General features: G+C 35.4%; 1 protein-coding gene across 2 annotated transcripts in view; it reads left to right on the plus strand.

The window, feature by feature from the left end:
• Positions 1 to 7,766: 7,766 nt before the first annotated feature.
• LOC138693407 (zinc finger protein 235-like) overlaps positions 7,767 to 15,542 on the plus strand; it is a 30,674-nt gene continuing 22,898 nt past the window's right edge. For both annotated transcript variants that reach the window (XM_069817353.1, XM_069817354.1), the window contains exons 1-2: positions 7,767 to 7,861; positions 10,168 to 10,305. In XM_069817353.1, coding sequence (XP_069673454.1) covers positions 7,769 to 7,861; positions 10,168 to 10,305 — 231 coding nt within the window. In that variant the 5' untranslated portion in view covers positions 7,767 to 7,768. The remainder of the gene's footprint in view (positions 7,862 to 10,167; positions 10,306 to 15,542) is intronic.

Consider the following 15,542-nt stretch of genomic DNA (forward strand, 5'->3'; position numbering starts at 1 on the left):
CCGTATTTTGTTTAAGAGTCTAAATATGTAATAAGATCGAATGGCGGGTTGATTCTAGATACATCAGTGCCCTTGAAGAGTGAAATAATAATAAAATTGTTAAATGCAAAATACACCGGAGCGAATATGAACAGGAAAACCACGTATTATGCCGAACCGATATTAACAGTCACAGTAGCGTAAGGTGTTACGGCATTGATCTATTGAACAAGTTGGTAGTAGTAGCTCAAGGCTCGAATCTCCCCCAATCTTCTTTTTTTATTACAAATTTGCCATCATATGTGTCTCGCAAAGCTATAATTATGTGACGATATCTCTTAGAATATGCGCAAACACTAATAAATAATAAACCTCCCTCTCTCTTTCAAGCAATAATGCTATCTGCAGATCTAGTCTTTCAGATGAAGCTCCCTGTAAAGCAGACTTGAACAATTTTTCCCTTGAAATTGTTCAATAATGCTATCTGTTAATACAACGTTCTGTCTCGTCATTACGCTTGAAGATGGCACAGAAACAATAACTCATTGCCCTGGTTCGCATAGGTTATTCTACGTATGCTACTCTCCGACAGGACTTCGATAGGAGAAATGTCATTTTCTCCGACGAGGTAATTGTCTCCAATAGGAACGATAGTACTGCCCTAGTTTATTGTATGAATGGCCACCGATACGATGAAGGCTTCGTGAGACGAATTATTAACTAGTCGGGTTGCGTGAGGGTCGCGTGTTGGGGGTGGCTGTCATACGATGGGGCAGGACTTCTGGAACTCATCCACGGGCGGTTTACGGCAGAAGTCTACGAATACATCTTGGCAAATGTAATGGTCCCTTCCGCCCGAAAACGATATCCAGAAGGAACACTTTTCTTACAGCAGGTTAATCATCCAATACACACCACCAACCGGAATCAAAGATGGTTACGAGGAGGCGTGATGTCGACCCAATCGACCGGCCTCCAAATTCACTAGATATGAATCCGATTCAAAATTTGTGGGCTGCAGTCAAAAGGACCCTATGCTCTAATTGGGCAGAACAACCACCAGTTCGGACACTTGAGGAATTGTGGGACAGGGTTCTAGATGCGTGGGGGGAGATAGCCAAGAATTTAGACCTGTTCCATAATCTTGTGGAGTCGACCTGGTTGACGAGTTGGTATAGCACTGGCCTTCTATGCCCAAGGCTGCGGGTTCGATCCCGCTCCAGGTCGATGGCATTTAAGTGTGCTTAAATGCGACAGGCTCATGTCAGTAGATTTACTGGCATGTAAAAGAATTCCTACAGGACAAAATTCCGGCACATCCGGCGACGCTGGTATAACTTCTGCAGTTGCGAGCGTCGTTAAATAATAATAATAATAATAATAATAATAATAATAATAATAATAATAATAATAATAATAATAATCATTTTGTGGACTCCATGCCCCGCAGAAACAGGGCAGTTGTTGATGCAGGTGGTTTGTGGACGAGATACTAGTCCCCACCACAGGCCTTGTTTTGTTAATATATTAAAAAATTGTTTGTTTTTGTTAATTTAATTATTTATTTGTGTTTGATATGCGTCCGGTTTTTTAGGATGTGAAACAAGTATTTTTGTTTATACAGGCCAGTCTCACCTATTAATAGCCCACAAGTGATGGGCAATAATATTTTTACAAGACAGGCATAACGAAGTTTGTTAACAAATGCCAATTCACATTTAAACTAATAAATTAAGTAAAAGTTAAAATAAAAAAATAATGATTTTACCTTACCGGGAGGCGAACTCACAACCTCTGGTACAGATGTCAGACTTCTTACCACTGGGCCACACACTGCTCGTAAGGTTTACTACATTATAGACGGACGACTTTCAATGAAGAGACACCACAGCAATGCCTTGCAGTGGGTTATGTTTACACGAGTGAAACGCGCGATAGAACTTAGCATTTCTATCGACCAAGAGTCGGCCCATTCTTTTTGCCGCTAAGTGTACATATAGGTAGTGTTGCATTGGACAACACTTGAAGATACTTATGATTGTGCTGTGACAGTCATTGCTGTATGTAGTGATGACGAACAAGAAGTTCTGTTATGGCGCAGCAGTGTTCATGATGCTTATTTGTGTTTGAAACACAAAGACAAATACCTCCGCAGATTCTTCCTCCACAAGCAAGTGTGCAGTGAACCTCTGAAGCGTCATAAACGTAAAGTTTCCCCTGGATTGCGTGAAGTTACATCAGAACAAGTTAAGGAACTAAAAACCAAAGGACTTAGCATTGTTCCTGGTGAAAAATTATGCTCAACATGTAGGAAGTTTGTGACTGAAACTCCAACAAACACAAGTAAAAGCACATCTTCAGACGATGATCTGAGGGACAATATTACAGTGAAGACACCGAGAAAGCTAATCTTGGTATTAGTCTCACCCACTTAGGAGTTTCCCCTGCAATGTTGCATTCTAGTGCTCGACATAGTAGATCTGCAGTAGTCAAATGTAAACACGAATCAGCAACTGGAGCATTGAAAACCAAAAGTGCTCAAGTCTGTGATGTTGCTGTGGCTGCCGAAATAAGTGATGAGGCTGACAATGATACACTGAAAGAAAAGGCGGAACATCTAGATATCTTGATGAATAAAATTAAGGAAAAAAATATAACATACAAATAATCATGAAAAAATCCAGTTGCTTACTCTTGTGCCACAAAGTTGGTCTCGACAGAAAGTTAGTGCAACGCTCCAAGTTTGAGAATACATGGTCGGACAAGCACAATGAAAAAAGGCACTTTATCAATGTCTGAACAAAAAGGGGAAAGCCTCTACCACAGGAAACATTTGACAAACACACAGTTTTTATTTAGATGATGAATAATGCCTGAGCACAAAGACAAAATTAGCATCAGCAAAATTGTATATGAATAGAAACGTCTGGCTGTAAGTAACTTAGCAGAACTTCACTCTCTTTATAACATTAAATTTTCTCAAAACAAAATAGGCTTTTCTAAATTTGCTACTCTCTGGCCGAAACAATGTGCATTTGCAGGAACATCACATTCTAAACATGCATGCACTATTTATCAAAATGTGAAATTGGTCCTAAATGCCATTCATTTTATTTATTTTTTTATTTTATTGGGTTATTTTACGACGCTGTATCAACATCTAGGTTATTTAGCGTCTGAATGAAATGAAGGTGATAATACCGGTGAAAATGAGTCCGGGGTCCAGCACCGAAAGTTACCCAGCATTTGCTCGTATTGGGTTGAGGAAAAACCCCGGAAAAAACCTCAACCAGGTAACTTGCCCCGACCGGGATTCGAACCCGGGCCACCTGGTTTCGCGGCCAGACGCGCTGACCGTTACTCCACAGGTGTGGCCTGATAATGACATTTGTGATGTTCTGTGTGAAGTGGATGTTACTACAGTGACAGGACGTACTTATTCCTTAAGCAAAGAGTCTTGTAAATTGGTGGAAGAAAAGTGTTCCTTACATAAGAAAAGAATGAATCTTTAAAAATGAAAAGTTGATGTGTTTTGCTGTACAGAACTTTGCCCAAGAGCACCATAATAATATTGGTAACATGTTAGTTTAGTTTATTCACAGATGAGTTTAGTTTAGGATTCTACTGACAGGTTAGATTGGGTTAGTGTAGGATTTTGGTGACAAATTAAGTTTAGGTTGGTTTAGGATTTTAGTGACAGGTTAGGTTAGGTTGGTTTAGGATTTTAATGCCACATTAGGTTAGGTTAGTTTAGAATTTTAGTGACATTGAGTTAGTTTAGGATTTTAGTGACAGGTTAGGTTGGTTTAGGATTTTAGTGAAAGGTTAGGTTAGATTAGGTTGCTTTGGGGTTTTAGTGACAGGTTAGATTAGTTTAAGATTTTAGTGATAGGTTATATTAGATTAGTTTAGGATTTTAGTGATAGGTTAGGTTAGTTTAGAATTTTAGTGACATTTTAAGTTAGGTTAGTTTAGTTTATGATTTTTGTGACGGGTTAGGTTAGGTTAGGTTAGTTTAGGATTTTAGTGACAGGTTAGGGTAGTTTATGATTTGTGATAGATCAGATTAGGTTATGTTAGTTTAGGATTTGTGACAGATTAGGTTAGATTAGTTTAGTGTTTTAGTGACAGGTATGGATAGGTTTAGGATTGTAGTGACATGTTAGGTCAGTTTAGGATTTTGTGACAGATTGTGTTAGGTTAGTATAGGATTTTAGTGAGAGTTTTGGTTTGAGTAGTTTAGGATTTTTGTGACATGTTAGGTTAGTTTAGGATTTTAGTGAAAGTTTAGATTAGATTAGTTTAGTTTAGGATTTTAGTGACAGGTTAGGAGCTTAGGTTAGTTTAGAGTTTTGGTGACAAATTAAGTTACTTTAGGATTTTAGTGGCATTGGTTTAGGTTAGTTAGGGGTTTTAGTGACATGTAAGGTTAGTTTAGAATTTTAGTGAGAGGTTAGTTTGTTAGTTAATGATTTTAGTGACATATTAGGTTACGTTAAGTTATCTTAGGACTTTAGGTGCACATTAGGTTAGGTTAGGGTAGTTTAGGATTTTAGTGACAGGTTAGCTTAGTTTAGGATTTTAGTGATATATTAGGTTAGTTTAGGATTTTAGTAATAGGTTAGGTTAGTTTAGGATTTTAGTGACAGGTTATGTTAGTTTAGGATGTTAGTAGCATGTTAGGTTCGGTTAGTTTAGGATTTTAGTGACATGTTATGTTAGGTTTGTTTAGTATTTTAGTGACAGGTTAAGTTCATTTATGTCAGTTTAAGATTTATTGACTGATTAGGTTAGTTTTTGATTTTAGTGACAGCATAGGTTAGGATTTTAGTGAGAAGTTAATTTAGTTTTGAGTAGTAGTTATAGTTTATGTTAGGTTAATTTATGTATTGAGAGATATATTAATTTAGGTTAGTTTAGAATTTTAGTGAGAGGTTAATTTAGGTTAGTTCAGAATTTTAGTGACAAGTTAGGTGACGTTTGTTTAGAATTTTAGTGACAGATTATGTTAATTTTGGATTTTAGTTACAGATCAGGAATTTAGGAACAAGTGAGGTTATTTTAGGATTTAAGTAGACAGATTGAGTTAGGTTAGCTTAGGATTATAGTGACAGGTTAGATTAGTTTAGGATTTTAGTGGTTATTAATTTGGCTTATTTTAAGATTTTAGTGACATGTTAGTTTAGAATTTTAGTGGCTGGTTAGGTTAGTTTATGATTTTAGTGACAGTTTAGTTTGGGTTAGGATTTTAGTGACAGTTTATGTTAGTTTATGATTTTAGTGACAGGTTATGTCAATTTAAGATTTGGTGACAAGTTAGATTACTTTAGGGTTTTAATGACAGATTAGGTTAGGTTAATGTAGGAATTTAGTGACATGTTAGGTTAGGTTATAATTTTAGTGACAGGCTAGGTTCTTTGTTTAGGATTTTAGTGACATTAGGTTAGGGTAGTTAGGTAGTTGAGTTAGGGTAGTTTAGGATTTTAGTGGCAGGTTAGGTTAGTTTCATATGTTAGTGACAGGTTGGGTTGGTTTAGGATTTGGTAACATGTTAGGTTAGGTTTGTTTAGGATTTTAGTGACAGGTTATCGTAGGATAGTTTAGGATTTTAGTGAGAGATTAGATTAGTTTATGGGTTTAGTGAGAGGTTAGGTTAGGCTTGGGATTTTAGTGACAAGATAGGTTAGTTTAGAATCTTAGTTACAGATTATGTTAGATTATTTATGATTTTAGTGACAGGTTAGCGTTAGTTATGTTTGTTTAGGAATTTATTGACAGGTTATCTTAGGTTAGTTTCGGTTTAGGATTTTAGTGACAGGTTAAGTTAGGTTACTTTAGAATTTTGTGACAGAATAGGTTAGGTTATGTTAGTGAGTTTAGGATTTTATTCACAGATGACTTTAGTTTAGGATTTTAGTGACAGGTTAGATTAGGTTAAATTTAAAAGGCATAGTGAGGACCGATAAGCTAATACAATAACATTAGGAGTAATCAGGATCCGTGTGTGCTTATCTGTTTAACAAATATTGGTTGTTATAATACTTGTCACATTAGTTTATTCAGTTTTTAACGTTTTCGGCTTGAATAAGCCATTTTCAAAAAAGTTATATGCCTAATTACATTAATGAAATTGGTACATGTGTATATAGTACAAAATAGATGAATCAGTTGAAATTATATGTCTCTATGGTGATAAATATTGAACATAAATTGATTAAAATATTAAAACAAGGGCTATATGAGTCATGGTCAAAGGTTATTAAAATACAAAAATATTAAAACATGTGCAATATTGTTACAATTACTCTATGTTGGACCATCTGTGGTAGTGTCCAATGCCGACTAGAATGAAGGTGATTCAATATCGTATGTACTGTGATGGCGTCTCTGTAGTCGCAGGTGGTGGTTAGACTGTGGATTATGCGACGTCCCATGTTTGATGTAAGTCAGAGCCGAAGTTTTAAGAATTTAACACCATCTTTTGTATATAGACTTCGTTTTAGTGAACTTTATTCACAGTTTCGAAATTATTAATTAATTTTTAGTGACGGTTCCCGAATAAGTGATTGTGTTGGTTGTTCCTTTGTTGCAAATGGATTGATATTTAAATATAAATTGAGCCAGTACACTAGTGTTCTTACCGCATAACTATATGCTTTTTATAGAGGTTTATTATTTTAAATTAGACAATCCCGAGGCAGATTCCTGATTTGCTCTGGCTTTTTAAGCGCCATTCAGTCCCTGCAGCGTTTGAATTCTGATGATCCGCTTGTGATGAGAACCCAGGAAATTTTCCACACTCTCCTAACCTCTGATAATGAGATTGGAGTAGTATGGACTCCGGATCATGTTGGCATTCCTGGTAATGAGGCAGCGGATGCTGCAGCAAGGGATGGTGCTATGAATGGTTCCGAGGTGTATTGGCGTAAGAGCTGGCAAGATATTCAAAATTACCTGAAACATACGTTATGGTGGCAATGGGAAGGAGAATGGTCTGCACAAGTGGGAAATAAATTACGAAGAATAAAGAATACTGTTAGAATTTGGGATTCGTCCACAAGAGCGTCACGACACGAGGAGGTATTACTCACCCGGTTGAGGTTAGGCCACTGTCATCTGACACATGGCCATCTCCTACATGGCGAGCCTCAGCCGGAGTGTGATATAGGGCCTGTTCCACTTACGGTGGGACATTTTTTATTGCACTGTAGAAAATATGAGCAGGTCTGTCGGCAGTATGGAATTCAACCAACTCTACTTTGCACTTTTGGAAATGATTTTAATTGTACAAATGCAGTTCTGAGATTTTTATCGAATACAGGGCTTGACAGGGTGATTTAGTTTTTTAATGACCCGTTTTACTTATCCTCCGGATCCTTTACATCCGGAGGTTACTTTTGTTTAGTATATGTTTTTAACAAACTTGACTTTCGGACATTTTACATCCGAATATTTTATAAATGCGCCAGATAATTTATTTCTGGTGGCATTTGTTTTATTATTTTTTTTGTTTGTTTTTAAATACTACCTAGGGTCTGAGAACTGCTCCTTTGTATGTTTTTTATGCATCACCTTGCTAAACTGCATTTGTGAACCTCGTTTTAACCGTGACAACGCTTTTAGTTCTTTTAAATATTCTGGTTATTGTGATGTGTTTCTGTTTATTGAAGAATTTTAGGAAAGGGCGCAAATAGGCATAGTAGCTGATGCGCTCTTTTTAAACCCACTAACTAACTATTGCATATTGCATGCCAATTTAAGCACCTTGTTACCTTCTTTTTCAGTTGTGATGGACGTGATCAAGATGGAACGTGACATGGCCCCTCTTACGAAAGAAAGAAGTAATAATACAGATATAGAAGAGCAGAAACCTTTGTCTGAGGTAGCCTATATTGATAGTAATTACTTATTTTAATTTAATTTGTGAATGCGCAGTTCATAGCAATGTAAGTTATCCTGTGGCGGAAAAACATCGTATAATATCCCTGGTTGCAACAGCTTACACAGGGAGAATGCCAACCTGCCAACTGCTGGCCTCAACACTGGCGCATTTTCGTCTAACCATTACAGTACAGGGGTATCACATTATTATCGAGATGATCTCCCTAGCCGACTTTGCTACCTATTGTAGCTCTTCAAATTAATCACAATGCTTGGTGTTCTGCGGTATCATACAATGGTTCAAGTTTCATGACGAAATGTCTGCCCAATGAAGACTGATAGCCTATTATGCGTGATCAGTTCAGTTCATAGACTGGAAGAATGATTTGTTTGCTATGGCTTGTTACTAGTTTCATTTTGAAGATGTTGCTGCTTAAAACACGGCACTCATTAATTTCTTATCTTGGCCATAGCTTTGAGTTATAGATTAAATAGCGTCCATCCGAACTTGTCTCACTATATTAATGGAAGGAGTGATGTCACATGTAGATAATGTCTGTTTGAAACAGCATTTAAGAGAACAAGTCTATTGTTTTCTAGTACTGATTACTTTCAGAAGAAACATGTAATACCTACAGTAACTCATTTGAAAGCATGTTTCACATTTCCTGGCATACATTTTTTGTGATCACTTAAGTCATTCTTAGTGAATTGTATTTCCATTAGTATATATAAAAGAATAGGCATGTACTTGAACATAACAATCTCATGTTATAGAGCTGTTCTTTTACATTATCCGTTACCAGGCTGTTCACAGAAATAGTTCGCTGTTGATTTTAGATTGGGTACATGTGCATTCTTTGACATCAAGATTAATAATAATAATAGAGTGGACAGATTACAAAAAGGATGACTGCCTTTTCGTGTACAACCACATGTTGTAATTTATAAAAATCGTTTTGTTTTGTGCTTTGCAGGAAGGAAATATATTGGATGTACACGTGACTTAAAATCAGCAAGGAATGTATGGACCACAGCTATGATCTAAAATCAGAGATTACAGTTGATGAAATTCCTATGCAAATTGGTTTTCCCATTTTGAAGAATGAAGCTGAGATGAGTGCAGTTTATGAACTGAATTGGTTGCTAGTTTTTTTATGTTATCTACTTTCTGCTGTAACTGTTACATTTAGATGACCAGGAATATAAAATTCGCACTGATGTTGTGCATTTCTTCATCCTATATCTTTCGTGAATCTTTTCAACCGCATTTTACATCATATACATTTTAATGAGATCATTCCCACTGATAATTTTTAGCATGTCTGCTTTAATTTAATTGGCAGTCCAGTGTGGAATGGAGCCACTCTCACTTAATCCTGTGGTACGTACTTACTTACTGGCTTTTAAGGAACCCGGAGGTTCATTGCTGCCCTCACATAAGCCCGCCATCGGTCCCTATCCTGAGGAAGATTAATCCATTCTCTATCATCATATCCCACCTCCCTTAAATCCATTTTAATATTATCTCCCCATCTACGTCTCGGCCTCCCTAGAGGTCTTTTTCCCTCTGGTTTTCCAACTAACACTCTATATGCATTTCTGGATTAGCCCATATGTGCTACATGCCCTGCCCATCTCAACGTCTGGATTTAATGTTCCTAATTATGTCAGGTGAAGAATACAATGCGTGCAGTTCTATGTTGTGTAACTTTCTCCATTCTCCTGTAACTTCATCCCTCTTAGCCCCAAATATTTTCCTGAGAACCTTATTCTCAAACACCCTTAACCTAGTTCCTCTCTCAAAGTGAGAGTCCAAGTTTCACAACCATACAGAACAACCGGTAATATAACTGTTTTATAAATTCTAACTTTCAGATTTTTTGACAGCAGACTGGATGATAAAAGCTTCTCAACCGAATAATAATAATAAGAGGCATTTCCCATATTTATTCTGTGTTTAATTTTCCTCCTGAGTATCATTTATATTTGTTACTGTTGCTCCAAGATATTTGAGCTTCTCCACCTCTCCGAAAGATAAATTTCCAATTTTTATATTTCCATTTCGTACAGTATTCTCGTGTGAGGTGTCTAAACTTGTGATTTGCACTAATGGACAGGATTATGAACAATAAAATCAAACTAGACACGCCTTTCATAAAATTATGTAATTTCTGTCTGTATATGTGTATTGTTTGACATGATGATGTAATAATAGAGTGGGGGAGATATTAAAAATAGTCCCTGGTTTTTCGGGAACAAGTACATATGATTTATTAAATTATTATTATGATTTGTGTATTGCAGGAAAGAAATATATTAGATCTGCATGTGACTGATGTAAAGACAGAATGTAAGGATCACAGCTACGATCTGAAATCAGAGATGACATTTGAGGAAACTCCTCTGCCAATCCACTTCCCCGTTGTGAAGAGTGAAGTTGAAGTGAGTGCAGCTCGCTATTTCTCTCTTTGTTATTTACTGGCTGGGGTGGCTGCTACATTCAGGTGATCAATGGGTACGATTGTTTGTACTCACGCTATAAATTTCTTCATTCTGTAGTCCTTGAGTTTTCCTCACCCAATTTTTCTGATAGAGTCTGAGATGTTGAATGTTCACTAAATAATTTTATTTTGAATTTTTTATTTATCGCAGGTAATGTTTAGGAGGTCAACATCTTATTTAATGTTCTTTTTAAATTCCTTTGATAGCTAAAATGCTCATGATTGGTGTCTACTTCTTGGGACATATTTGGTGGTAAATACGCAAAGGTATCTTCAGAGTTCTGTTGCCATCCTCTTCGACTCTGTAATAACAACCTCATATTGACTGTCTGTTTGCATGGGGAGGAACTTTCAATGATGTTTTTTTTTTTTTTCTTCAGAAATGTATATTTATTTAAGTACCAGGTCGCAAAATGGACTCATACTTTTTACAAGATGTACGTAACATAGTACATGATTCAGTATAAAAAATACAATTTACATTCAAACACTTTCACCAAGAGTGAAGTGTTTTACAAGAAATCACTCATTCATTAAATACGAGAAATTACTAAACTATTGAGCAATGGATTTGGATGTGTTCTTACAGATTTTATAAATTTTGTTCTGGCATTTTCAATATAATCACTAAATAACATTATATTTAGTGACTCATATAGTTGAGAGTTACTGATATAGTCTGCTCCCGTGATTGTTTTATATACTGATCTTTTTATTCCATCCAGTCTTTTAATATGACGTATATGAGTATTTGACCAAATTTCACAAGCATATAACATATATGAACGGATCAGACAAGTGTATAATAAAATTTTGACTTTAAGAGAGATGCGACCTTTGAAAAGAGGACACAGCAGCATGAAACGATGAAAAGCTCTGTCTCTGATTAAATTTATATGTTGTCTCTAAGTCAGTCTTCTATCAAGATAAACACCGAGATATTTTGCAGCCGAATTGAAAGATATGTTTTGTTGTTGAACTGTGAGTTCTTCTGGTAAGTGTGGGAATCTTTTAGTGAAAACCACTGCCTGTGACTTAGTTCCATTAATCTTTACTCGCCATTTTGTAGACCATTGTGTAAGTAAATCAAGAGCTTCTTGCATTTGTTGACAGGCGAAAATAATATTATAATGTCTTGTATAGAGAACTGTGTCATCTGCATAGAGCAGTTGTTGCCAAATACCACGAAATTGTGACGTAATAGAAATGCAACCCGCACACCACTATCGCAGGAAGAGGGGTGGAGTGGGTATCTCCTCAGGTAATGCAGCGAATAACAGTGCAGAGACGGACTGTGACCAAAAACCAAAAACAATATAACATTCTTCCATTTATTAACTACACATACTTTTTTTTCCATGTTAACTTTTATCCTCCTATTCATTATTTTTGTATTATTAATAAAATATAATATACTTTCTTATTTTACCATAAAAAGAACGTATACTTTACATCAGCAGATATTTTAAATTAGAAAAAACGTACCAGGCTGGTCACGAAATAGCAAATTACACTACATAGGCCTACTTAAAAAGAAACATCGAAGTATTTTACTCCGATTAAAACATAGAAGCCGATACTTTTTATTGTTCGTTTATTAATTAAATATTCAATTTACAGGTAAGGGCGTGGTAGTCTTTATATCAAGATGACAACGCACATTGTTCTTTTATAATTCATTTAAAATTTTACAACAACTTAAGTATCTCATATTTTTGTCATCTGCACAAAAGAAATAATTTTGCTCCCATGCTCCTTAAAATTAAGTTTTTAAATATCATCCGTTTTGGAAAAAATATCGAAACATATTATCCTACACACTTGCAACATTACATGTGTACGTCCGCTGCTGATAAATGTCTTGTTTTATATCGAAGTGAAGGCTGTAAACAGAGGGTGGGGGTATGATGCCATGGTTACACTTGAGTGGAGACAGGAGCATGTGTCGCGACACAGCTTTTGGTGATCACTGGCATAGAGCATATGTAAGTATTCAGGTTTCTTTGGAAGATTTTGTACGTAAATGGAGTACAAAGTAGGTCCCAGAACTGATCCTTGAGGAATCCCAGCTTCCATGACTCGAGAACTTGCCAAGTCCAAACTCCTACAATAAACCTACAGACTGGCTTGGAGCAATACTATCAGAGCAGATTCTGGGAAGTAAGCTAAAAGGCCATAAGTGAAGTTAGGCTATGGTTACAGTGGATGCTTATTCTGAAGAACTCTCATTCAGAACAAACAACTGCGTGCTATCTTATGGAAGCAGTTATAGTGCCCTCTCTTCTTTAGTTGCCGCACAAATACGTCAGAACGAGATTGTCGTCCAAACGTGTTTGATTTTGATCCCAATTCGTCAGAACTACTGCAATGGATGTTGAAAAATATCAGTTCATTGTTTGAAAATAGGAGTCTCTGGAGCAAAACATACTAAACCGTGATATTTCTTGTAAACAGTGGTGTCAGCTGTTTATTTATTTACTTATCATTCATTCATTCCACACCTGTGGAGTAACGGTCAGCGCGCCTGGCCGCGAAACCAGGTGGCCCGGGTTCGAATCCCGGTTGGGGCAAGTTATCTGGTTGAGGTTTTTCCGGGGTTTTCCCTCAACCCAATACGAGCAAATGCTGGGTAACTTTCGGTGCTGGACCCCGGACTCATTTCACCGGCAATATCACCTTCATATCATTCAGACGCTAAATAACCTAGATGTTGATACAGCGTCGTAAAATAACCCAATAAAATTAAATTAAAAAATTCATTCATTCATTCATTCATTCATTCATTCATTCATTCATATATAGGATGTATCAGAAAGGTGGCGGCTTATAACCATAGTCCTAATTTTCTCGCAAATGGCTCGTTTGCGGACTCATGTTTACTGGGACTTTTTTGCTTCTATTATCGTATACATTCAACAATGTAAGTTTCCCCCCATCCTTTTTGTTACACCGTGTATTTAATCACGTAATCATTTATTTATTCAATCCACAGCTGTGGAGTAAAGGTTAGCGCGTCTGGCCGCGAAACCAGGTGGCCCGGGTTCGATTCCCGGTCGGGGCAAGTTACCTGGTTGAGGTTTTTTCCGGGGTTTTCCCTCAACCCAATATGAGCAAATGCTGAGTAACTTTCGGTTGTGGACCCCGGACTAATTTCACCAGCATTATCACCGTCATCTCATTCAGACGCTAAATAACCTAAGCTGTTGATAAAGCGTCGTAAAATAACCCATTAAAATAAAAAAAATTCATTTATTCATTGATTAATTCATTCATATATATATTCATTCATGCATTTATTCATTTATTTACATTTCATTATTCATTCATTTATTCATGTATTTATTTATGTATTCACTTATTTATTTATTTGTATATTTATTTATAAATTCATATATTAATTAATCAATTTATTTATTTATTAAATTCTTGTATTTATTTATTCATCTATTTCTTTAGGTATTCATTTATTGAGTTATTGATATATTTTGTTATTAATTTATTTCTTTACTTATTCAATTATTTATTTATTCATTCATTTATTTATTCATTTATTTAATAAATTATGTATGTAGTTATTTATTGTTTGTTTATTTATGTAGTTATTTTTTATTTATTCATTTATTATTCATTTATTTACCCATGAATTTATTTATTTATGTATTCCTTTGGTTATTTATTCAATTATTTATTATTTGTAAATTAATTTATTAATTTATCCACGTATTTATTCAATTTTTTATATATTTATTCATTTACTGTAGTTATTGAAAAAAAATTATTCATTTCTTTCTTTACTTATTCAATTATTTATTTATGTATTTATTTTTTATTCATTTATTGATCCATTTATATATTTATTTTTTTTAGTTCGTTCATTTATTTAGTTATTTATTTATTCATTTATTGATTTATTCATTTAATTATTCATTCATTCTTTCATACATTTATTCATTCATTGTTTCATTCATTCATTTACTCGTATTCATGTATTGTATATTGCCACAAAGAATTGTTTATCTGTATCGTAGATTGGAACAAGTTATTTCATATCCATCGTTCTTATATCAATATATGACCACTGAATGGGATATTAACGGATAATTCTCGCTTATCCTCTGCAAACATTATTTTTTTAAGTTGACCTAAACGTTACCAACTCAAGTCTTAGCACAATAAAATGTGTTTTAATAGATAATTGTAAGGGATGCTCGTGTATTGGGTAAGTCTACATTAACACTAATCTTTACAAAACTTAATTCGGAACATAGGTACTGTATTTTATTTTGCAACCACTTCGCAAAATTGCAATGTCAAGTTCGTATAATCTGCGTACTTTAAAATGAACAAAAAATCTTTCTGCGGATTGATTGATTTCACGAAGACAGAAAGCAGAGGGATCCTGGCACTTAGGACATTAATCCCATTGAACGCATTTTATGCGATGATTGTCAAAGTCTGATATTTACTGGACACTAAATCTGGTCCGCTGAACCAGTTTTCGCCACCTATTTTGTTGCTGTAATTCATCAGATTGCTGGGTGGTCTGTGGTATCATAAATGTTTAAAGTTTCATGATCAAATTTGTTCCCCCATGCAGACTCCTCGGATATTGCATTTGGCAAATTCAGTTCTTAACCTGGAAGAATAGCTTGTTTGCGGTGGCTTGCTATTAGTTTCATCGGCAAGGAGATGTTGCTGCTTAAAATATGGCACTGATTTATTTCTTACCTTGGTCATAACTTTGAGTTACAGAGTAGGAAATAGCGTCCATTCGAACTTGCCTCATTGTAGTAATATAAGGAAAGTTATCAGATGTCGTACATAATTATTTGCTCGATTCAACTCTACTATATTCTCGCACTGATTACTCTCAGAAGAAACATCTAATGCAATAACTTGTTTTGAAACATATTTCACACTTCCTGACGTACATTTTCTTTAATAACATAGGCCTAAATCATTCGGAAGTGAAGTGTGTTTCTATGTGGAAATATAAAAGCAGTAACCATGTAATTTAACATAACAATATCATGTCACAGAGTTATTCTTCTAGATTCTGCTTTAGAGGCTTTTCGCAGTAATAGTCTTGCTATTGAAAAATGTTATGTTTTATTTAACAACTCCCGCAACTGCCGAGATTATATTAGCGTCACCGGTGTGCCGGAATTTTGTCTCACA

This window comes from Periplaneta americana, chromosome 17 (genome assembly GCF_040183065.1).
Source record: "Periplaneta americana isolate PAMFEO1 chromosome 17, P.americana_PAMFEO1_priV1, whole genome shotgun sequence".
Taxonomy (NCBI): domain Eukaryota; kingdom Metazoa; phylum Arthropoda; class Insecta; order Blattodea; family Blattidae; genus Periplaneta; species Periplaneta americana.